Source organism: Myotis yumanensis, unplaced genomic scaffold (assembly GCF_028538775.1).
Source record: "Myotis yumanensis isolate MYYU_CA2020_CCGP unplaced genomic scaffold, mMyoYum1.0.hap1 SCAF_9, whole genome shotgun sequence".
NCBI lineage: Eukaryota > Metazoa > Chordata > Mammalia > Chiroptera > Vespertilionidae > Myotis > Myotis yumanensis.
The window spans coordinates 74,973,557-74,997,664 of NW_027223760.1; the positions used below are offsets into that span (position 1 = coordinate 74,973,557).

The window sequence follows — 24,108 nt, forward strand, 5'->3', positions numbered from 1 at the left end:
TTCACTAAAATTGTTGAAAATAATAGCGAATTAATAAAATAATAATAATCTGTTAACTTAATTATAAGCAAATCTTGGTTAAGAGCATTTTAAAATTAACAGAGTGCTAACTTTCACATATGACATATGGACTGGAAATTTTGTCCGTTAAATCTGAAGTTCATTAAATTGAGGTCCGCAAAAATCGAGGGTTTACCGTGCAAGACACCATTTACAGACAGCTTCTCAGAGCTAGTCTGACTTCTCCGATCTTTGTTTCACCAACATAGTTTACATTCAAATTAGTGCACCCTTATGGCAAAATAATATCACTCTAAGGTCCATGTGGCTCATTTCAGTGTGCAATGCTCTTTAACCATATTATTTCCTAGAGCAAAGCTGGGTTTCAGTTAAATCTTCCTTCAGGCTAAGTAATTTCTGTAAAAGATAATGGAAATAATGATATCTCCCATGCACTGAGCCCTCACCACAGGCTGCTGTCATCTGTGATCCTGTTGGAGCACAGGTTTGATGATCTGTAATCAGTAGGTGTGATTGTCCCAGCTGCTCAAATCAGCAAATTCTCAGAATGCTGCAAGTTAAGTCTGCTCCCAGGGATGACACCTTCAGTAAGTGGCAGAACTGAGATCGGAGCCCAAAGCCCACACCCATCCTCTCCTACCTCCCTCACAGTCTTGGGATCAAAGACCTAGGTTCATTTCCGCCATGCTCCATAAACGTGTCCCTCCGGAACTTTCATTGTTCTGTCTGCAAACAGGAACTGTAATTCTTGACCTATCAACCTCAGATTTCTCTTGAAGGTATATAAACACTCACACACTTGAAAATTTTAAAGAGCTGTAACCCTTGCCAAAATAAATATAGGGTATTTTAATCAATACTCTCACCATTATTATTTTTGCTGATCAAAGGAACTGGACAAGTAGGTTCAAGGAAATCTCTAAAGCAATGAGATAATGTTGATAAGTTGACCTCAGGTCTCCACTTAATCTTGTCAGAGGAAATCACCCGCGGGACGCCTGGGTCTGACTGTCTACAGGTCTGCTGCCTTTCAGCGAGGCATCCTACCCAGAGAGAAAACTGCATGGTGAGTGCTTCAAACGGGGCTCATCCAGTGAGCCTTTCTGAGCTAAATTCCCAATGAGTCTTCTGTTGGACTTTTGGTAACATCACTGAGAAAAATGATTTTAGAATTAATTAAGCTCCCAAAGTGGTAGGCCCCAGACATTTCTAGATCCTTCCCTTTGGAAGCTGCCTAAGAAAAAGAAAAATATATATTACTATATTATAAGTTTAAAGATACTGCTGATTGCCGAAACCGGTTTGGCTCAGTGGATGGAGCGTCGGCCTGCGGACTGAAGGGTCCCGGGTTCGATTCCGGTCAAGGGCATGTACCTGGGTTGCGGGCACATCCCCGGTAGGAGATGTGCAGGGGGCGGCTGGTCGATGTTTCTCTCTCATCGATGTTTCTAACTCTATCTCTCTCTCTCCCTTCCTCTCTGTAAAAAATCAATAAAATATATTTAAAAAAAAAATAAAAAAAAAAAATAAAAAAAAAAAAAAAATAAAAAAAAAAAGATACTGCTGATTTTTAAGTTACACCATCAATTTAATAACAACTTTTTTGGAATGGAAGAAAATACTACTGCATTAAACAAAAAGTCAACTGTTAGGGGCAGCCACTTTCACAAATTTAAGAAATGTAAAAAAATGCCATGGCCAGTGTGGCTAAGTTGGTTGAGCATTGTCCCATGCACTGAGAGGTCACGGATTTGATTCCCAGTCAGAGCACATGCCCAGGTTTCTGGTTCAATGGAAGGCAACTAATCAATGTATCTCTCTCCACGTTGATGTTTTTTCTCTCTCTCTCTTTCTCCCTCTCTTTTCTTCTCTCTCTAAAACCAATAAAAACATTTTTCAATTTAAAAAATGCAGGAGTCTTATCATTGAGGAAATATGTGATTATTTAGTAAATAGCTTTAACCAAAACCAGTATCAGAAAGATTTTTCACTGGGCTATTGATGATGGCTCTCTCTTTAGTATTTAGTTTCTAGTAAAAAGTTAGGGATGGAAGAGGAAACTATTTATATCTCAATTTTCTAAATAGAGAATGAAAATTAAACTTAATTTGGGTCTGGGGACAATGAAAGAGAAGAAATTCTAAATTTCAACTTAGAATCCCTAGAACATCATCAGTTTGTTTTGTTTTTTTACAAACAGTTTTAAGATTAAGCAGAGCATTATCAGAGAAGGGGAAACATTAAATTCACACGTGAGATGCATTCAACTTCCAAATAAATGTTCATTGTTCCATTTACTACACCACATGCCCAATAATGTACCCAACTTTCTCCTTGGTCCATAAGTTGTTGACGTGATGCATTCTTCTTCAAGATCTAGATGTCATGTCAACTCACAGGGCAGTAAGAGAGAAATGAGAAATAGATCATAGACAGGTAGAAATGGAAAGTCACATCACAGAACAGTGAAGAACTAGGTTCAAGTTCAGTGTACAGAAGTAGGCCTTTCACGATTCAATTGAATGTAATGCATTAACCATAGGACAGAAAACTGAGAAAACACAGTTGGAAGAATATAGTGGCCCCCTTTACATATATCTGTCAAAACTTGCCTGATGGTTAGGGGTAAGAGTACAGATTGGTCACTTATGTAAATGAGAATACAATTTCATGAGAAAAACTCATCAGCATAAGTCTAATGAGTTATGGTCTTTGTTGTGAGAAATGAGAAATTCCATGGTCTCACCCTAAAGAACATTAAGAAAACATTATAAGAGGAAATTGAAAAAATGTTAGAGTGATGAGGACAACTATTTTTTATTGAACAGATAGATAAATATTGCATTCAAATATCAAAATACCTTTGATTTTGCCTCAATAATATTCTCTTCACAAAAATCTTATGAATTATCTTGAACTCATGAAACTGGGTGGTGATAAACAGATACATCTTTAATGACACCTGGAGTGCCTTCATTCCCCACCTTTTTTTTTTCTTCTTAGAGGCTTGTTTTGTTGTTTATACTAATTTAAATTCAGCTTTATGGCCTTACTGCACTCAGTACTAGGAGATACTAAATGCAAGCAGCACTTTCTTGAGGAATTGCCAAACATTTCCTTCACCAAAATCCATTGCTCCAAACAATTTGAAATATTAGAGATGACTGGTCCCCTATTTAGGTTTTTTGTTGGTTTGTTTTGTTTTGTTTTGTTTTTTGTGGGGAGGTAGCTCTGATTGCTATTTGCTCTTTTTTTTCTCGCATTTGGGAAGAAATATAGATAGTTCATAGGCCAGGGCTTCATTTAGGGATGTTTACTAAAGCTTCTAAGGACCAAAGCTGAGTTAAACTAAAAGGGTTCTCCCAAGCAATAAATAATTCTAGTCTGATTTAGCCACTTAATCTGGCATCAGCAGGCAAAGCAGAAATACTTGCCCAAATTCCTTTTTTCTATTCAAACCTTTTATTTCCATACTAATGCATGTCACATATCTCTGAATATCTAACATTAATATCTGACCTGAATTTTAGGCTCAAAATAATGGCCAATCTTAATTATTGTAAATACTAGAGGCCCGGTACACAAAATTCGTGCACAAGTAGGGTCCACAGGCCTGTCCAGCAATCAGGGCCAATTGGGGCCTTCCGGCTGCTGGCCAGGGCCTTCCTTCATTCCACACCGTCCCCTGGTGGTCAGCACACGTCATAGTAAGCGATTGGTCTCCCAGTCAAACTCCCACAGGGACAATTTGCATATTAAGCTTTTATATTTATAGATATCCTTTTTTTCTTCTTAACAGATTTCTTTACTATTGGGATTTTTTTTTATTTTTTTACATTATTACAGAGGTCCACCTCCCCCGGCAACCCCTTTGCTCACCTTCATCCTGCACTGGCCACACTCACCCCAACCCCTGCTAAGTATTTTTTACTGGTATTAAAATTTTAAGTCTTAGGCAAAGCCATATAAAAGCTCACAAAGTAGGTCTTGCTGCAAAATTATGGCTTCACCACAGTAGTGATTCTCTTTTGAAGGGAAAAAATATGTTTTAGAAATTTCAGTCTTGGCAGCTGCAAAGAAAATGAAAATTACTCATAGTTTAATTTGTAGTCAATATGGGAAAGTGGAAAGAGATGATGAAAAGAAATGTTTCCAATTCATCCTTAAGATTTGTCTTTGTTTCTGGTCTTTGTCCTACTGGAAAAACATAATGAATATTATAATAAAGATGTAAAACCTCTGAAAAAAGTTGGAAATTGAAGCACTAGATCATGTTTACAAATCTTTTCATTTTCTCTCATTGACTTGAAGGAATTTGCCTCTGTGTCACATGTCACACTTGCCCTTGTTATAAATAGCTGTGTATTGAAATATACAATTAGGATTCTGTAGATAGAAAAATTATAATAAAAATCATAACATTAAAATTATGTAAATTAATATAACATATTTATAGATGAAGGGGAACTCTGGGAGCCTGGTGGAGCTGAGCCCACCTTATTTAGCACATAATGAATTCGTATGGTCCTTGTGGTAGAATCAAGATGGCAGAGGTTGTTATGAATGGGTTATGGTCACTGAGGAGGGACATTGTTCTGCAAACTGAAGGACATTCCCCATTGTGTCCCTGCCATTTCTACACTCCAGTGGAAGTTATGTTCTTGGGGACCAGAGGTCTCAGTGAATTTACTCAGCCCTATTTACAATCCGACTTTGGCAAGCATTTTAGCCATCTTCTTTTTTACAATCAAAGTGATTTGAAGACAAAATTTAGGATCATCAGATATTTCTCAGACTTCCAAAGTCTAGAACAGTGCCTGAAATCAAACTTTGATAACATTGGACTTCTTCAAAGATTAAAAAACTATAATTTTTCAGGAGAAAATAAGAACGTATACCAATGAAGGCTGAATTCAGTAGTCCAATGGTTTATTTGAGCATGCAAACAGTCCCAGGAGATCACCTCACAATTGCAGCAGTTTTCCAATATAAGAAAAGAACAGGCAGGACTCTTGCCAAGAGCAGGGAAAGGGGTTGGGAGTAAGGGTGAGTGAAAAAGGGGAAGAAATTAAGAAATACAAATTAGTTGTTACAGAATAGTGATGGGGGTGTAAAGTACAGCATAGGGCAGTGATGGCGAACCTATGACACCCGTGTCAGAGGTAACAAATGAACTCATTTTTTTTGGTTGATTTTTCTTTGTTAAATGGCATTTAAGTATATAAAATAAATATCAAAAATAGAAGTCTTTGTTTTACTATGGTTGCAAAGATCAAAAAATTTCTATATGTGACACGGCACCAGAGTTAAGTTAGGGTTTTTCAAAATGCTGACACGCCGAGCTCAAAAGGTTCGCCATCACTGGCATAGGGAATATAGTCAATAATAACTAGGTGTGGTACTGGATGGGTACAGGATTTATTGGGATGATCACATATTAAGTTAAGTATTGTCTGATCACTGAGGTATATACACCTAAAACTAATATAATGATGTATTTCAACTGTAATTGAAATTTTTTTTTAAATTAATTGAACTTAAAGAGCAGGGGTTTTAGCGTTATGTAAAGGCTACCATCTTGACTATCCTAACTACCAGAAGGGTAGACTTTCTTCTTCGCTGGTGGGTTATTGGTGCCATATGTGGCAAGATTTATAGAATGCTCCTATTGAGCCAAAAGAAACCATTTTCATGAATTCAGATGGCTAATTTCCCAATATTCTACACAGTAATGTGAGCCATGTGGTGTGGCCTCATGCTGGACACACAGCAGACACCCCAGAAAGGTTTTGCTGAGAGAGTGGGTGGGTGAGTATGTGAGTGATCAATTTGGGCAGGAATCAATGCATCAGTAAGACAACACCCTTGCTTTTGAAGCCATTCAGAATAAAGCAGAGAGGTTCCAACAATTGACTGGATTTCCAGACAAAGTTGAGGATGTTTTTATTCATCTGCTAGAATTAGCTAGTTATCCCAATCCCTCCACTTCTGCTGCCAATATGTCTGTATTATCTATTCATATGGGGATACTTTCAATGTGAAGTGTTAATATTTGTATAAGCAACTAAACTCACATACCCAAAGCCTTTCAGTATATGCTAATAAATAGGCAATACATTTCCAAGGAAAAACTCAGCCGTGGAGCAAGTGGCAAGTTCTCCATCTTTTCCCAAAGGGTCTCTCCAATTCCATTTCCCTGGCCCCAGGAGAATTGCAGGGAGTGCTGAGAGTCTTGTTTACTTGACCTTTGCTGGGAGAACCTACTTTGTATCATGGAGTATCTCTCACAGTCACAGATGAAATTGATAAACCTTTGATTCCAGTGTCATGCCCAAACAAACCTTAGGCTAACATTTTGCAAAACTGACTCTCCCCTCTTTTATCTTCCTCATCCCACCTCCCAGTAGATTAACAAGGAAGCGGAGCAGTGGAAGGAAAACAGCACCATGGAAAAACCAACAACCCCTAAGTAATTCAGAACTTGCTAATATACTGTTCAGTATAGTAGGTCTAGAATTCAGCTATAATTTTAAAACTTCTGTTGATGGTGGGAACCTGTAATGTGGAGGGAGGAGGAGGAGGAGGAGGAGGAGGAGGAGGAGGAGGAGAAGGATTGTTATTATTGACTTCCTGGACTCTAATCCCTGCCCACCAGTCACTCCAGATTAAGCCATGTAGGCAGTTACAATGACTTCTCAGTAATTTTCATCTCAATATAATATCATCTTGTGTGAATTTAATTTAATATTTTGATTATACTCTGGATCAAAACTTTTATTCTGTCAATGTTTCCTAGCATTTGAGTGGGAACCCAAATAAAAGAGAAAATAACAAGTCTCATAATTATAGTAAAATCTGTAAGAACAGATATTATGATGCATCTTAAAATTAAAAATTAAAAAACAAAACGCCTGCCTCCAGAGTTGTAGAGTGTGCCAGATTCAGCTGTAGCATTATTGTAGTGGGAACTGTCAACAGTTTAGAGCGTGGCTACAGCTGCTAACTTCATTTTGCCAAAGGACTTGAGGAAGATTCGCGTCCAATAAGAATGAGCATTGTATCAATTGAGTTGACTCTTCCCTGGTAGACCTGTGAGTTCCTGAGAAGTAGAATTTCTTCCATGATGTTTGCTGCTAATGGGCTGCATAACCAGGGTGCAGGGTTATGCTCCATAAACATTATTCCTGTAAAACACCTTTGGAACTGACATCATTCATCCTGTCTTGTATCATTAAGACCTAGTGGGATCCTTTAACCCCGCCTCATCATTTGCAATTGTAAAACAAAGGTATACACATTAGATTTCTTCCTTCCCAACAATTAAACCGAAGGAAGACTGTGTTCAATAGTGAGTTTGGGAGTTTGGGTTAGTTTTGTGTTCATTTAAAGATAAGAGAGGGAGAACCATAAAAGCACATCTTTATTGTACCTTATAAATATTACTGATTACTAATGAGAACAATCTTGCTAACATAATTGCCAAATGATTATGTCAAAATTCCTTCTGACTCTTATGTGTTGTCACTACCTTCTCCTGTGGTGGGCACTGGCTCTCCCTGTTATAATTTTCAGGTTTTCAAAAGCTTGAGAAGAACTTCAGCAACTAAGGCATTTGAATAGTATCCATTTTTAAGTCAACTGAAACTTAGACCATCAGTATGATAAACAGCAACAACTACCTCGCAGAAATAAACTGAATTCCTAGTTTATGGGAAAATGTATGTTCTGCTCACAATTTGAAATTCTCTACCTCTGGTAACTTGTTAAGTTCTCTCCTCTCTTTTCTTCCAGGTTCTCTTCTTGCCTTCCTTGCTCCTCTATTTTTCAAGCATTCTTAGTTAACAAAGTCCTGACAGTATAATCCATGAAATCTCCTTTTTTAATTTTAGTGACCTTAATTAAGATATTGGCAGTCCCTATCTTTACCTGATTTTAAAATTATGGATAGCAATGGCTTAAAAAATACTTGCAAATATTAAAGAATAAGCCATGTTTAATTTGTATAAACTACTAAATTATAGGCCCAAAATGTTAACATTAAATTTAAAAATAAAAAGACAGTACATTACTCTCACACTTGACCCCCTTGCACATATGACAGTAAGAGAGCCTCGAGGGGCTAGGAGATTAGGAGAGGATTACAATCTTGAATTTCTTTGTCTAGTAATTTGTGATTATCAAACCCCTTCCCATATCAGTGGGGAAAGAGGACAGAACTGGTATTTGGGGATATAATCTTCAAAGGTTTGCACGGTGCCTTTCAACTTTCTGGGCCTTCCCCTCCCCCTTGATAAAAGCTGGGAGTCTTCCCCATGACTTCTCTTTGGCACTCTTAGGGACTACAATCTTCATGCCCGGTTCCCCGACAATAATGAAAACTGCGACCCTAACAAACTTTCACCACCACCTCCGCAGCCCCGCTGAGCCCTCCTCCCACTGCCTGCTACATGGGAAAGAACTCCCACTTGCTGCCCCACTGGACTGATTCTCCTTTCCTCCGCTTGCTCACCCTGTTTCTGACAGGTCAGGTGAAGGTGGGGCATAACAATGACTTCACTTTGCTGAACTGTCAGAAGGTGGTTTCTGCTCTCTGGGCCAGCAGATGGTTCAAGCCAACTCTTGCAGGCACTTTCATGAGGGCTTCTGAAGCCCAGCTGGGACCTCCCAATGGGGCACTGCTGTGGGCAATGTGTTTTCTTCCTGCTGCCCACTCCCTTCTCAGGGTTTGTTTTCCACAGGCCCATTCTCAAGCTCTCTCTGTGATGCTGCCACCGTGCCCATTCGCCAGGGGGTTCTCTGGGACAGGATTATAAAATGGCTCAGACTCATGATATTAAGCCCTGGGGAACACTCACATATCCCTGCCTTGCTATCAGTGAGAGGGTAGGTGGTGCCCATACAGTGCCGTTCTCTCTCTTCTCCTCCTTCCTCCTTTTCCTTTTTCTCTTTTTCCTCTCCTTCTCTTTTCTTTTCCTGCATTTTTTTTTCTTCTCCCCTCTCAGCTCAAAGCCACAGCCTCTCACCCATAAATTCCTCAGGGGGGTGTTCCCCAATTTTAAGGGAACAATATTTATTCAACCACTTTCATTAATCTTGAGGAAAGGAGACAGACAGCCTCCCTTGCCCCATCCCTGAGAGGGAAGAAGACACACAGTTTCAAACTGGGAGGGTTGAGTTCTAGACGGTCTGAAGGTCTCCTCCCTCCTCCAGAATGTGGCACCTGCTGATTCTCGGTGCTTCTATGGACACTTCCAACTTAGCATTCTCTTACAAGACAAGGAAGAGTTCCTTTTTCCCTGTGGTAAGCTGTTTTCTGTTCTTCACAGTAAACTATTTTCATGGTGAAGTTATAACATTCAGAAAATTTCAAAAGGTGTTTTACAACTTAGTGCAAAAGCCCAGGAGTGACCACAAAAGCATTTAAGCAAAATGAACTTATGAAGAAACATTTGTTAAACGCCTTTTTGGTTGTTAAAGCACTGTGTTGGGTGTTCTGCATACATTATTTTATGTAGTCCTCACAATAACTTTATGAAGGGGGCATTACTATTCCCATTTTAGAGATGAGCAGACAGGTTCTAAGAAGTGAAGTAATTCGCCAACAATCTCCTAGTAGTTAGTGGCAAAGCCTGGGCTTGAATCCAGCCAGTGGGAAATGTGTATATATATCCTAAACTCTATTAAGAATTACCTCTAATTACTTTTTTTAAGCTTTTAGGAGAGAAGTTTGCTTTTATTGTTGTTGCTGCTGCTTTTACAACATCCATTTTCATGCAACTTATCTTTCTTATAATGTGACTGAAAGTGACATTTTAAAGATCATGACACCTCCAATTCTGAAGTCTGGTCTATGAATGTGTTTCTAAAGTTGAAACCAAACACAGCGCACCCAGCAGGGATCCTAATTCTGACAGTGAAAAATATTGAGTAGGTAGGTATTCCCTAGGGTAGAATACCTATCAATACCCATGATATAAGCATGAAAATGTATATCTTATAAAGTTCTTTCTCACAATTGCTCATTAAGAAAATGTGTGTCATCCACTGCTTTTCATATCCTGGGCTTTTTCAATTATGCCACCTTCAGGCACACTGCCATTCCCTATGCCCATACCCATGCCAGATATTGGTAATCAGTCATGATTACCTCCCTAAACCCTGGGACCTCCAGAGCTTGAGGTAGCCACGGCCAACTGATTGACGTTGGCTGCGATGTTCACTCTATTTGTCCTTAGTTGAGTAGCTTCCGCTAATTGAACTCCTTCACCTGCTTATCTTCATGCTTTTACTATTTTCCGGTTCAGGCACTCTGCTAGAGGACTCTGTCAACATTCACACTTCTCTTGTTCCCCAACTTGAACAAAGCTAAATGCAAGAAGGCACTAGATTGCATCTTGCAAAAATAAATTTTGTTTAGGAAATAATTGTATCCTCCTCCTCCTCCTCCTCCTCCTGGAATCAACATCAGAGCTGCCAAAATAACTCTGTGAGTTTAACCTTAAAGCTAGGATCACAATGAAACTGAAATGAATGTATTATGTAAAGAAGACAACATCATCCCTCGGAGGAAGAGAGAAGAGTGGCTGAGGCCAGACCAAGGAATGGGGAAGGCTGTTTTCATTCTGGTGAATGCTCACCACCAGCTCCTCGGCTCTCAAGTGCTATAGGCACTTTGTTCCAGAATGGACAGAGTGATGTTAGTGCTTGATCTTGACCAAAAAGCACTGAGGTTACACAAATATTTGTCTCTGATGATGGATTGAAAGACCTGAGGAAGACACCAATCTACAGCATCGGTGGGTTCTTTTCTTAAAGATATGTGTGCAACAAAATTACTTGTCAATTTGACATCTGCAATCTCCTACTCTGTAGCAGAGTTCAACAGCATGTCAGCGACTATTACAACATGTGGCCCATCAGACAACTTGTCTGCAGGCTCTGGACTTCAGTGATACCACCTTCAGCTGCTACTGATGACACCTACATGTTGGCAGGGAATAAATTCAGCATGTGCTACCCTCCATTAGTCATAATTCATCCCTACTGAATACCTGAACTAGACTGAAGTCCATAGGGCATTGTAATAATCACCTGGTAACTCAAAGCAGTTGCATGGTCCTGAATTGCCAGAGTTTTCTACCATTGCAAGACAATCTTTATGGTGGCTAAAATTATAATAGCTGCTGCATTAAAAATAGTCTCTTTTATGTGTAAGCCACCCAAACTCTTAGGGAAATAGAGATATGTGTGCTACTGAACACTAGTAGTCATTTTAATGATTTTTTCAGTTGCTCTTGCAACATGGACGTTATTCTCAGTGGTGTTTCATGCTCTTAACTCCTCTGAGAAAATAGACAGGTGAACATGAATAGCAGCAATCAAATAAGTCTCCTGTCAGAGAGGCCGGAACTCTTTTAGATCACAAATTATCATTCCAATACCAGTGTGGGCCGTGGCCTGGTTAAAGCATTCATCAGAGATGAATCAACGCTGTTAGAGTCAGGGCAAAGACATAGAGGATCATTGCAAACGATGCCTTGGCTATTTGCTGTGGGAGTGATGGGGCAATAACCTCACTCAAAAATTTCTAATGTTGCAACCCAGGCATAAAGTAGGCCGTGCTTTTGAATTGAAGTGGAAGTGAGCCAATCAAGCAACCCCTATGTCAAGGATTCATTGAGGCATTTGCTTCACACTTGGACGACGACAATAGCATCCTAGTGACTGAGCTCCTGGTTTGTAGTCTCTTGCCACTTCAGTCCATTCTATCCACACTGTCACGTTCACACCTGAAATAGCTCCATTTCGGCACTCCTCCCCATTCCCTCAAAAGCCATTCATTGAAACCCCTTGCCAGATGGAATTTGACTGACCTGTCATTGCTCCACTTTCTCCACCCTCATTCGTATCCATCCATGTTTTCCGCCTCCAGGCTAGAGATCTTGTTTGGAATTGTTTTGTCTGCCTTTCCATATCTCTCCCAACCTCCAAGACACTGTTCTGCCCCCATTTCTTCTGTGAAATCTTTCCCACCCATCCCCACCTTTCTTTCTCTGGAATCACTCATTCATTCTCAATATTCTTTTGATCATCCACCACATGGGTACGGAGATTCTTAGGAAATAGTCCTTGACTCTCCTATGGAGCATAGCATTTCTCTGTTGGATTATCAGAATCATTGCATGCCACCTAACTGTCTTATCTCCCCCTCCCCTGCCCCAATAGCATCTTCTGGTGTCCTTCATGGCACATGACATCATCATGCTTTACATAGAGAATGGTCTGCAGGTACTTGGTGGCTCGACAAGTTGTCAGCATCTAAACAGAGCTGGAATTTGTCTTGGGAAGTGAATGCCTTGAGTGGGAGCCCTAGCCTAGAGGCTGTGTTTGCCCAGTGACATGTCTTTCCACTGATTTCTCTTATCAGTAAATCCTTAGCTTTAAGAGCCAGAAACTTAAATTCCAAAAGTTACTTCCAGAACTACAAGTGTCTCAAAAGCATCCTCTTTCTATCTTTGCCCTCAAGTCAGAATTTCCCTATTATCAAAATTCAATTTTAATTTCCTGACATAGTTGAAATATGTGTAGATGCAAATACTTCCCTTGAATATCAAAGGCCTTGAATTTAAAATATAATTTCCACGGGTAAAATTGCCATCTGTTCAGGAGCCCCAACAGCCTCACCCCTTGGCGGCCTCGGTTCCTCTCATTTCCTTCTTTGACCTTTGAAATCGGAGGCCGAGGAGGAGTTTTGGGGAGACCTGTGGAAGCATCGAGTGGGATGGGAACCAGCCTGAGTGAAATAAGCACATCCATCAATTTTTAGAGCAACACAATGTGGAGTCATCTTTACTCTTCGATTCATGGGAGCAAATTACAATCCGCATGTAGTAATACCTGTGGAATACTAGGAAAATCATCAGAGTGCACTGCTGAGGTTTTGACATGCTGAGATAGTGATCCCAGCTCCCCCAAAAGACCCACGAGAATGAGAAATTCATAACTTCACAGAAGCTTCCTGACTAGAATGGCCCCTACCCCTACCCCCACCTTGAAGGCAGACTCTCCTTATTAAAGGGTTCCTTCAGTCATGCCATTCCAGATCCCTCTGGCTCTGACACTAGTGCTGTCCTACTGTCAGTAAGTGATGCTAGGGACTAAGAAAGAAGAGGGGAGCAGGGGAGGAAGGAACTAAGCAGTGCCATGTTTTAATAATGTCACAGCACAGTATGTGGAAGCGAGGTTGCACATAGGGAAGAAGCTGGAGAGTCGTTTGCATTTCCCTTTCTTCTCTCCACCCAGAAAGCAGGCAGAACATCTTAATACACAAGGAGAGCACAGAGTCATGTCAATCTTCTAGAAGCAGAACACCCGCCTCTGCATCACAATATGTATTATAGTTGTCAGGTGCTGTGCTGCACTCCAAAGCCTTCAACCAGGCTACTCGCTCACACGGCTCCTAAGTGCACTGGCATCTGCCTAAAATAGAACCCACACCCTGCCACCCATGAACCCAGCTTTCAATTCAGGCCAGTCAGATAGAGTGGAGCTCCTCAGGCTTATGACATGGGGAAGTCAGAGTGGATGGGTCAGCTACTGAGTTTTCATAGCACGTTGTGCAGAGGGGGATGGCACAGTTCACGGTGCAAGTGCGCAGAGGTGAAGTATACAGTGTGCGTGCAGGAGAAGGACGCTTCTCTGGCTCCACTGGCTTCTTCACGTTGCCTGTGGGGTCACAGGAATGGCCTTTGGATACTCAGCTGCTTAATGCCAGACCCTCATCAATAAAGTACTTATGTGCTCTGGTCTATTGATGTGGACTCTCCTGACCTTGCTGGCACTGATGCGACATGCTCGTTGCTGCTGCTGTGGGACAGACATCCCAGGCTGCATCAGTGAGACTGGGGAGCTGCAAACTCCCTCCGGGACTGCTGGCCACTCTCACAATAATTCCTCGATCTTTATCGCATCCATTGACAACTGCCATTGATACTTGATATTCACACAGCTCCTCCATTAGTGCCAGCCCACAAGGCTTTTGTGGTGGAGGCAATGGCCAAATGAGGAGGGAGGCAGAGGGGGCAATTTGCAGTCCTAATCTTTGTCACTGGATGTGTGGTCTCATAGTTTTCCTGCAGAGCTGAAGTTTCATCGGGAATCCAGTGACAACAGCGTCTAGAAGCCATTTATCTGAAAGACAGTTATTGAGAGGCTGTGTTTAAAAGCCTGTTTGGGGTACCGTGGAGGTGGAAGACAGTATCAGTTATGTGTAAACTCAGTCCTCACGCAGCTTATTGTCTGGTGAGAAATGGCAGGCAGAATGTAGTGTCTTTTTTTTTTAAGATTTTACAGGTAAAGATGGCTATAATGGATGAAGGTACAGGGAATTTTTAAAAATATTTTATTGATTTTTTTTTAGAGAGAGGAAGGGAGAGGGAGATCGAGAGAAACATTGATGTGAGAGTGGAGCATCCATCGGGTGCCTCCTGTAGGCCCCATACTGAGGATGGAGCCTGCAACCTGGGCATGTGCCCTGCCTGGGAATTGAAAGGGTGACCTTTTGGTATACCGGACAATGCCCAACCAACTGAGCCACACCAGCCAAGGCAAATGCAGTGTCTTTTGAAAGAGCTGGCTCCCTCCAGTGTTCTCCATGTGGTGGGAGCCCAGTGACCTAATGGAAAAGCAAGCACTTGGGGGTCAGACAGACCTGGACTCCAGCTCCAGCTGCATCATTTACAAATTCCTCCATCAAGTCACAGCAGAGCCAGCCTTGTTGCAAAAATGTGGGGTGAAATGAAATCATTTCAACGGGAAAGCTTTGTTAATATGTCTTGGTGGTGGCCCCCGGCCACATCGCCACAGCGCTGGTCTGGGGGTGGCCGTGGAAGATGACCAGCAGAGCTGCTGAGCCAGCCTGTGAAGCGTACAGGCAAAGCCTCCAGCCCCGGCTCCCTGACTCCTCCAGGAGAGTCTATAACATTGGAAACACAGATCAATCCTTTGTTCTTTCCAGATTTAATTTGTCTCCAACAATGTATGAATGCGTCTAGATCTCACAGATACCCTGTAACAGTGATGGCGAACCTATGACACGCGTGTCAGAGGTGACACGCGAACTCATTTTTTTGGTTGATTTTTCTTTGTTAAATGGCATTTAAATGTCTAAAATAAATATCAAAAATATAAGTCTTTGTTTTACTATGGCTGCAAATATCAAAAAATTTCTATATGTGACACGGCACCAGAGTTAAGTTAGGGTTTTTCAAAATGCTGGCACGCCGAGCTCAGAAGGTTCGCCATCACTGACCTATACACTTGCTGCCCCGGCTCATGCTCCCTTTCTCCTTCGCACAGTAAGGGGCTCCTGTCAGACCCCTCCTGTGGAGCTCCATACGCCCGATCATGGAAGCCAGTGGCTACCAAACGGGAAGAGAGCCTTCCCTGCCACAGAAGCCCCGACCTCTAACCTTTAGATCCCAGTTTAAAATGCACCTTTTTTTTCCATCTCAACCCTCAGTAGTCATTTCACCTTTATTTTAAGACATTTGTTGATGATCCCAATGCTCTCAAGCCTCAGAAAGCTTAGGCTCCGCGACCAGTGTTATAGTGCTAATCGGTACCTCTGGAAGCCTATCCCCCTGACTCCAAAACTTGGCCTCTCAACCATGAGCACCAGGGCGCTGAGGCCCCGACCCTGCTGGGGGTCAGGGAGCTGGCCCCTGACTAGAGAGGAGCAGGATGTTGATGAGGGGGAGGAGTAAAGGAGGGAGCGAGTGGAGGGGAATTGAGGAGAGGAATGGAGGTAAGGGACATGGTGTTTGAGGAGCCACTGTGGGCGAGGGCTGTGGCTCCCAGCTGGATGAGGGCTGTGAGTGCCCAGGGAAGTTTGCCTTCCCTCTGATCCTGAGACAAAGCAGGCATCTGTGGTGCCCTGGCAGCAATCACATGTTTCTGCCATCACTGGCGCTTGATTTTATTTTTCAATAAGATGTTTCCCCTTCAATCATGTGTGCCTACCTGTCCTTCAGATTCTCATTCCTCCCACTTTCTTCCCTGCTCGCATCGCCAGGTCTCCAGGTCTGTTCACAGATCCTGAGTGGGGTCTCAGGGAGCCTCCTACAGAGACCAGGGAGGAGTGGTCTTCAGGTGCAACTTGGACCCAGGGCAGAGCCTGGCACCTCACCTCTGAGCCTGTCTCTTGCAGATAATCGGGACCATCCCTCTGATGCCAAATCCGGGGCCATCGAGCCAGGCAGCGAGCGGCACTCAGGGCCTCCAAGTGCAGTCGATCACCCCCCAGCTCCTGACAAACGCCCAGGGCCAGATCATCGCCACGGTCATCGGGAACCAGATCCTGCCGGTGATCAACACCCAGGGCATCACACTCTCACCCATCAAGCCCGGCCAGCAGGTAAAGGTTCCCTGTCCAGGCAGCCAAGGCTACCTGGACACCTCTCCTTACCACCGTCCACCTGTTTGGTTTCAATCAATGGAAAGTAATTTTTAGATTATGAAACATTTAATTCCATTCATATATCAATACTTCTAAACAAGCAAGTTAGCTTTACTTTTTATTTTTAGTGGATATGGGTGAGATCTAAATAGTTCTGTAATATAAAATATGAATTTATTAAATTATAAACAAAGACAGTGGTCTAAAATAGGGATGCGCTTTTATGTATTTACACTATGATTTTTATTTTCAGAAAATTTAAAAGGGGACCAAGAGAAACCAAGACAACTTATGCCTTAACTTCAATTTTTTTTAATTATTAACCACCAAGAGATCCCATCTTTGTGCTGCTGAGACTGCTGCCTACAAATTAGGAAATGCAAAATAGGAAGTTCTACTAGGTTGAATTTCATTAAAACCCTGACAATCCAGTTCTTTTTCTTTTTTTTAATTCAAATATTAATGGAGCACTTTCTATGTGTTGTGCTAAAGGTTGGGTTCACAGCACTGAAGAAGAAAAATGTGGCCCCTGACCTCAGGGAGCTTCTGGTTATTTGTTTCCTCCAACAAACCCTTTTTGATAACCAACTATATAGCAGGCCCCTACTAACGGAGCAAAAGAAGACTATGAGCCCCTTTCTGGTTTTAAGGAGCTCAGAGGACACAGATACATAGCAGAGCCCCATTGTGCGATAAAGCAGAGAATGACCTGTGACAGGACAAATGTGCACAAAGTTAGGTATCATCACAGAGATGGGAGTGACCAACTTTGCCCAGAGAGTTTTGTGTCCTCACAGAGAAAACTATTTGAGAACTGAGTCTTAATGAATGAGTAAAAGTTAACCAGGTAAACGATGAGTTAACAAATATTCCAGTCAGTGGGAACAGCAGGCACAAGGGCAGGGGAATGTGAAGGAGGGAGGAGTGTTGAGAAACAAGGGAAAGGTTCATCGATTGGAGAATAGAGGGAGGCTGAGAGCAGTCATGAAAAGGGCTTCGTAATCCAGCTGAAAAGGATGGACTTTGTTTCTGCACGATCTTGAACACACTACATATCATCTTTGTGCCCCAGTTTCCTCATCTGTATAATGGGGATAACCAGTACCTACCTCACAGTGCGGTATGAGAATTAAATGAGTTAATATGTTGTATATGAAATGATTGGAACAGTGCTAAGCACACAGCAGGCACTTAAATAGTCATGATGATGGTGATGATTTACCCTGCAGACCTGGGAGTCCATATTTAAGAGAAGGTTGGCACTCTCAGTTTCATTTTTTCAAGAAAACAGGTAACAGATGGAGGTTGAACTGAAGCGGTGAAGCATCCATTGTAAACACACTATTTAGGAAACTGTAGCAAAATACGAATAGAAATTCATAAGAGCGGGCACTAGATAGTTGAAACTAAGGGTCTGGAATAGTAGTAGAGCTCAGGACAGGATCTGAGAATCACGAAACTTATGTTGTAGCTGAAAGCAAGACGACCAGAGAAATCATTAGGAGCAAGTGTGGAAGGAAGACAAAGAAGTCATCTGGGAAACATCAATATTTAAGGAATGAAAGGGGAAAGGAGGGAGAGCAGAAATGGGTGGGTAAGTAGGAGAGGACCCAAGAGCATGGTGATGTAGCATCCAAGAGTTTTAAAAAGGTAGGGAGTGCACAACAGTGTCAAAACTGCAGAGATGAAATCGGGTACAGCAGTGGAGAAACATAATTTCCTCCACTTCTTTTTTGAAATGTCTTAAAGCCTGGATTGTCTGTGTTTGGAACATTTGAAACTAGTAACTGGGTGAGTTAAGCACCAAGAGGTGGGCACGGCTAAGGCCCAGATTTGCAGTTGGAAGGTGCACATCAAAGGTGGGGGAGAGAATGATGGAGACTGCCAGCGCGTGCCTGACTGGGTACAGGGCTTGATGAGTTGTTGGGAAGCTGTATAACGTCAGGATTTAGCAAGGAATTAAAATACAAAGGAAAAGGAAATGAGAAACCATTGCTACATCATTCATGGCAACAAAGTGGAGTTGTCCTTCCAAAGACTCAGCCATTTGGCTTCTGAGCCAATCATGGAAACAGCCTATTCGTGATGGCACTCTTAGTGGCTATACTTGAAATATCCACTTATTTGTCCAATAAATATAGAACATTTTAAATATAAATATTTATTCGCCACCTACTATTTGTCAGGCACTGTACACGGGAACTAGGCTGGTGTACAAGACGATACCATGAGCCCTTCCTTCATACGGTTTACAGTCTAGTGAGGGAGATGGGCATTCATCAACAAATATGCACCTAAGATCTTCAGTAAATGCCATGGGGGAGTAGTAAGGGGATCTATGAGAGTGTTCAGCACAGGGACTTCCTCCAGTGAGGGGTTCAACACAAGGAAAAACAAGCTAGGTCTGAACGCACTTCCCAGGGATGAGACTTCTGTCTTAACCCTTCTAATTTTCACTCAATCTAAATCACTGCTTGGGGAGCCAAGGTTCCCAGTCACGCTCTTCTTCCTCAGCTCTGTCTCCGCCAGTGGGGCAGCCCCGGCTAAATATGTCATTGAGGACTTTCATCCCCTCCACAGCCCCCCGTCCCTCAGCTGGTTTGTTTTTTTGCCACTTACAAGATCCTGTTGCATTCTCTACTTTCTAAATAGTTCCCCAAATAAGGCAAGATTCTCTCTCTCTTACATTTCTTTTTTAAGCCATAATTCTTTTTTTTAAATATATTTTATTGATTTTTTACAGAGAGGAAGGGAGAGGGATAGAGAGTTAGAAACATCGATGAGAGAGAAACATTGATCAGCCGCCTCCTGCACACCTCCTACTGGGGATGTGCCCGCAACTAAGGTCCATGCCCTTGACCGGAATCGAACCTGGGACCCTTGAGTCCGCAGGCTGACACTCTATCCACTGAGCCAAACCTGTTAGGGCCATAATTCTTTTTTAAAAATATTTTTTTTATTGAATTCAGAGAGGATGGGAGAGGGGGAGAGATAGAAACATCAAGAATGAGAGAGAATCATTGATTGGCTGCCTCCTGCACACCCCCGACTCCACTGGAGATGGAGCCTGAATCCTGGGCATGTACCCTGACCAGGAATTGAACCGTGACCTCTTGGTTAATAGTTCCATACTCAACCACCAAGCCAAGCCCTGCCAGGAGTTAAGCCCTAATTCTCTCTGTTCAAACTTATGTTCAAAATTATCGCTAGGGGTAAATGAAGAGATTACCTCTTTTCATACAATCTATTAAAAACTACTTCTAAAAAAAAATAAACTACTTCTGTCAGCAAAGACAAGCTGTACATTGCCCCCAAAAAAGTAATGAAGTAATTAGAAATCATCAACATTTAATACAAAGTAGCTCCCACTTTCACCTTGAATTTCGAAGGAGGGTGTTTGGGTGATAAACTATTGCAGTTACAGAAAATTACAGCTCTAGATTTGAGGTAGTAACATTTTAAACCAGGGGAAGAACCTAACCTAGAAATGGCAAATAAGAGGCAGGTCTGTGGCCACTCCTCAACTCTTTGCCCCCAGTAGACATCATTAACCCATTTCCACAGTCTCTCTCACAAGCACAAATGCACGTCAGGAGCTTTCCCTACTGCACTGTTGGCCCCTGCAATGAATCCTCGTTACCTCTGCAGGAACATCTGGTCCTCGATTGGTGTAACCACCACCACCGTCCTCTTCACTGTAGATTTGGAGATCTAGCAACTGGGAAGAAACAGATAGCCTCTTGGGGGGAGTGGGGGGACCTTGCAAATCCCCTCATGGCAGTTACAACCAGCATCCCAGAGAATGGAGTCTCCTTGCATGTATGTGAGCACTGAGAGGACACATGCTCACTGATCAAAAGATGGCACGTGAACCTTCCTGAATCTCCAAATCACAGCAGCCCATCCCGTTTTTTCAGGGCCTGTGCCAGCTGTCTATTCTAGTTCCAGAAGGATCAAGGGAACCAGTGGCGAACCTGATCAGAAATATCAGGGAAGTGGTGGAAATAGAGGAATAACTATTGTTGTTGGGGGTTTTTTTGCATCGTCTGTGGTTAAAACGCCTTAGAACATGTAGTAAATTAACAAGCTGGATGAATTGACAGGAGATTCACAAGTCTGAGTCCCATTTATAAAAGCTGGGATTCTGAGGATAAAGGATCATAAAATGCTCAGAGTCCCAAAGTAAAAAGCTCAGAGCTAGAGATGTAAGGTTAGTGTTCTCCAGTTTTTTCTTTAAATATTACCTATCACGCAGTAGAGAAGTTCCTCAATTTATTTTTTCATGTGATTTATGGCAAATGCTTGATCTCAGAAGAGCATAGTTGCAACAATAAGATAAGTCATAAACTACAGGAACATAGAGACCCTTAACTTGCACTCAGAAGGAAGTCCCACTTTACGGGTAAAGTCAGGGCTCTCTGACCAGACGGCTTGGAGTGATGAGAGATAATTACATCTTTAATTTAATTTTTATATCTGCCTCCCCTAATTAAGAGAGCCTGAGTAAAATCTGAGTGAAGGGTCAATGACTCTTTTTTTTTTAAACTACTCTCGAAGATGATTTTTTTCAATGACGAAAGCTCAATGACCTGCAACTTTATCATCTGAAATACAAACATTTTTTACAAAATATATAGCACCAGGATTTGATAGCCCTAGATATAGCTTCCAGTATCACATCAGAGATCCTTGGTGAGCAATACAAGAAAATAAGAGTCAGAAAAGGACTAGGAGGAAGAGAGAGAGAGAGAGAGAGAGAGAGAGAGAGAGAGAGAGAGAGAGAGAAGATCTTCCTGTGCATGAAAAAAAATTACTTAATTCAAAAATATTTGGTGGAGCTCTAAAGTAACTTTTTGTTCCCTCCATGGGATTTTTCAGCTAAGATGGATGGTGGCGAACTCCAACCCCCCATAGTTACGGTGCCCTAGAACCCCTGGCTTACCCTGATCATCCTGTGACTATGAATTAAATATTTCTTCATAAATAGCAGAGACATCATTTTTGTATATATTTATTCTTCTGTTGACTAAATCCTAACAGAAGTTGGAACGAACTATGTTGCAATTTGTAAAATCAAAGCATTGAAATTATTCAAAAATTAAATAACAATAGCTATACTTGGAGAATGCAATCCATGAAGCCACTCAATTTTTCTTCAAAAGGTAACTATGTTAATAGGAAGTGACAGGAGGGTGGTTTAAATTAGGTCTCTAAATGCCATATGATTATCCAAATCTATCCTTTTTTTTTTTCAACTAAATACAAAAATATTCTGCTTTATCTATTTTTGAAAATCCACTTCTCTTCCCAGCATTTGCTTAAATTAGTGGTTCGGAGTTTCTCTTGGGGTTACTCAGAATGAGCCATAAACGAAGCATTTACACCACAAAGGATCTAAAATACCTTAGGGGCACTGCTCCTAGAAGAATGAAATGTGTATTAGTGGCCCCTGTGCAAACAGCCCTTGACCTTCCAGCCACACATCTGGGCATTCACCTCTCTGGTCTCCCCTTGTCACTCCCTGGCAAGGCCAGTCAACAGAGGACATGCTCCCTGCACATTCTGGGTCCCTGGCCAGGAATGCCTTACCCACGTCCTCTGCCTGCCAATCTCCTGCCACTGTCCCTTTGTCCAGGACTTCTCCTTCATGAAGCGTCCCTGCATTGCTCCCTCATCTCTGCTTTTCCCACACCCCATTCATGTTCATCAAACTGTACTGTCTTTAAGAATCTACTCCTGAAAAGCAGGGACCAGACTGGTCAGCCTTGTTTGGAATCCAGCCCATGGTGGATGCTCAGTCTATTGTGTTCAGTGTAATTGTTGCCGAACTGTAGTGTTCCTCCGTCCAGGGCACCAGCATCCCAGAGCCATGATTCCAGAGAAGCCCAGCTCAGGCCCTCCTGTGGCTTTTTGGTTCTGTGTCTTCTGTCATTTTCCATTATGTTCCAGGTTGGCCCCTGCAGGGAGTTTGGGAAGAGCTTCCACACAGCACTATCTTCTCTATTTATCTCTTTTTTAAAATTATCAAAGCCCTCCTCTTGCCACACCCTTCCACCTCATTATCTGAACTACATTTAACCCCTCGCTTTCTGTTCCGCACTAATATCTGACTCCCGTCTTGTCATTGTCCCTGCTGAGTCCTGGTTGCAAGTCCCAACCTTGTTTGAGGACGGCCTTGGCCTTCCCTGCCTGTGCCTGGTCTTCTCCCCTGAATCCTGCTCTTATTCTACTCACTTCACTTCCTCACATCTTCACAGTTTGGCGGGAGCCACTCTGCTTTCAGCTCTTTCTTTCTTGAGACCATGTTCGCTTCTCCCATACTTACTTCCCTGCAGACAAGAAGTGCCTGAAAGGAGCCTTCTATTTGGGGCTCTTCCTCCTGCTTGGGTTAAAGAGCTGTTTCCAAGTTGTGGAAGACAGTTGGAAGGGAGACCCAGTAAGTCTCCTAAACTCCACCAGAAGGATAACTCCCTCCTTGCTTTTTCAAATATTCCACAAAGATAACTAAAATCTCCCCTAGATCTCATGTTCCTCACAATTTTTCAAGTTAGATGTCCTGATGTCAACCGTAAATCTTTCAGCAAAACTAAAACCTGCATTCTTGTCCTGTCTACAGTAGAATGACTCCTCACTAACATCCAGGTGTTTATTGTGTCCTCCTAATTATTGATGGTTCTTATTAAATCTGAGTTCTGGCTTCCCTGGTCTAGACGTAATAAATTCATTTTCTTTACCCCTCTTTCTAAGAGAAGCTTCTTCCAAAATCATCTGGGAACTTGTTAGAAACACAACTTCTTGAGCCCCATCCCAGAGCTACTGCATCAGACACTCTGGGGATGGGGCAGCCAAATGCTAAATCTTGAGCACCACTGATTTAATTTCTCTTCCAGCTATTACAAGGTACAGAGTTCTCATAAAAATGCCAGCCAGTGTGGGGGAGGGGGAGACAGAGGGCGGGGCGAGTCACAATGTCCTGCTTGATCTCACCTCTGCTAGACTTCCCAAGGTTATATTCACTTTCTCCACTGCCCCCGTTGGAGTCTTAGCTTGTGGTTCATTATGGCTCCCTGACATATTTAGAAAAGGCCAGACCTCCCTCCTTTTGCATTTGAGCATTTGGAGAGTTCTGTCCTCCCCAAATGAATTTCTCTATATTTAATCCCATTTGAATTTTACCGCTTATATGCATTTACTTTTCCAACTTGTCTAGCACATTCTGCATATTATTCCATTTTCCAAGACACTTGTCACACCTCTTATTTTTATATCGATCGTGAATTTAATTAGAAGATGCTTTATTCCAGAAACTAAAACATTATTAAGGATATACTGTGTTACACACGGAAGATAGATGGGGAGCAGTGGCACAGGAAATCAAGAAAGCGTTGAGAGTGTGCTTGTACTTGAATCTATTTTTGTTGAATATATTAAACAGCCTGGCAGTGCGGCCAACACTAACAAACCAATGAAGCCAGCCTGAGAGTGGCAGCAAGAAGTACAGGCACGTCTCGGAGATATTTCAGATTCAGTTCCAGACCAGCACGGTAAAGCGAGTATCACAATAAAGTGAGTCGTAACCATTTTGCTGGTGGAGGGTCTTGCTTCACTTTTTAAGAAACACAGTCTCTTTG

At 42.1% G+C, this 24,108-nt stretch overlaps 1 protein-coding gene across 1 annotated transcript in view; it reads left to right on the plus strand.

Moving 5' to 3' along the window:
* Positions 1-24,108, plus strand: part of POU6F2 (POU class 6 homeobox 2) — a 408,842-nt gene that overhangs the window by 365,267 nt on the left and 19,467 nt on the right. Inside the window, exon 7 of the mRNA XM_070425191.1 lies at positions 16,229-16,435. Coding sequence (XP_070281292.1) covers positions 16,229-16,435 — 207 coding nt within the window. The remainder of the gene's footprint in view (positions 1-16,228; positions 16,436-24,108) is intronic.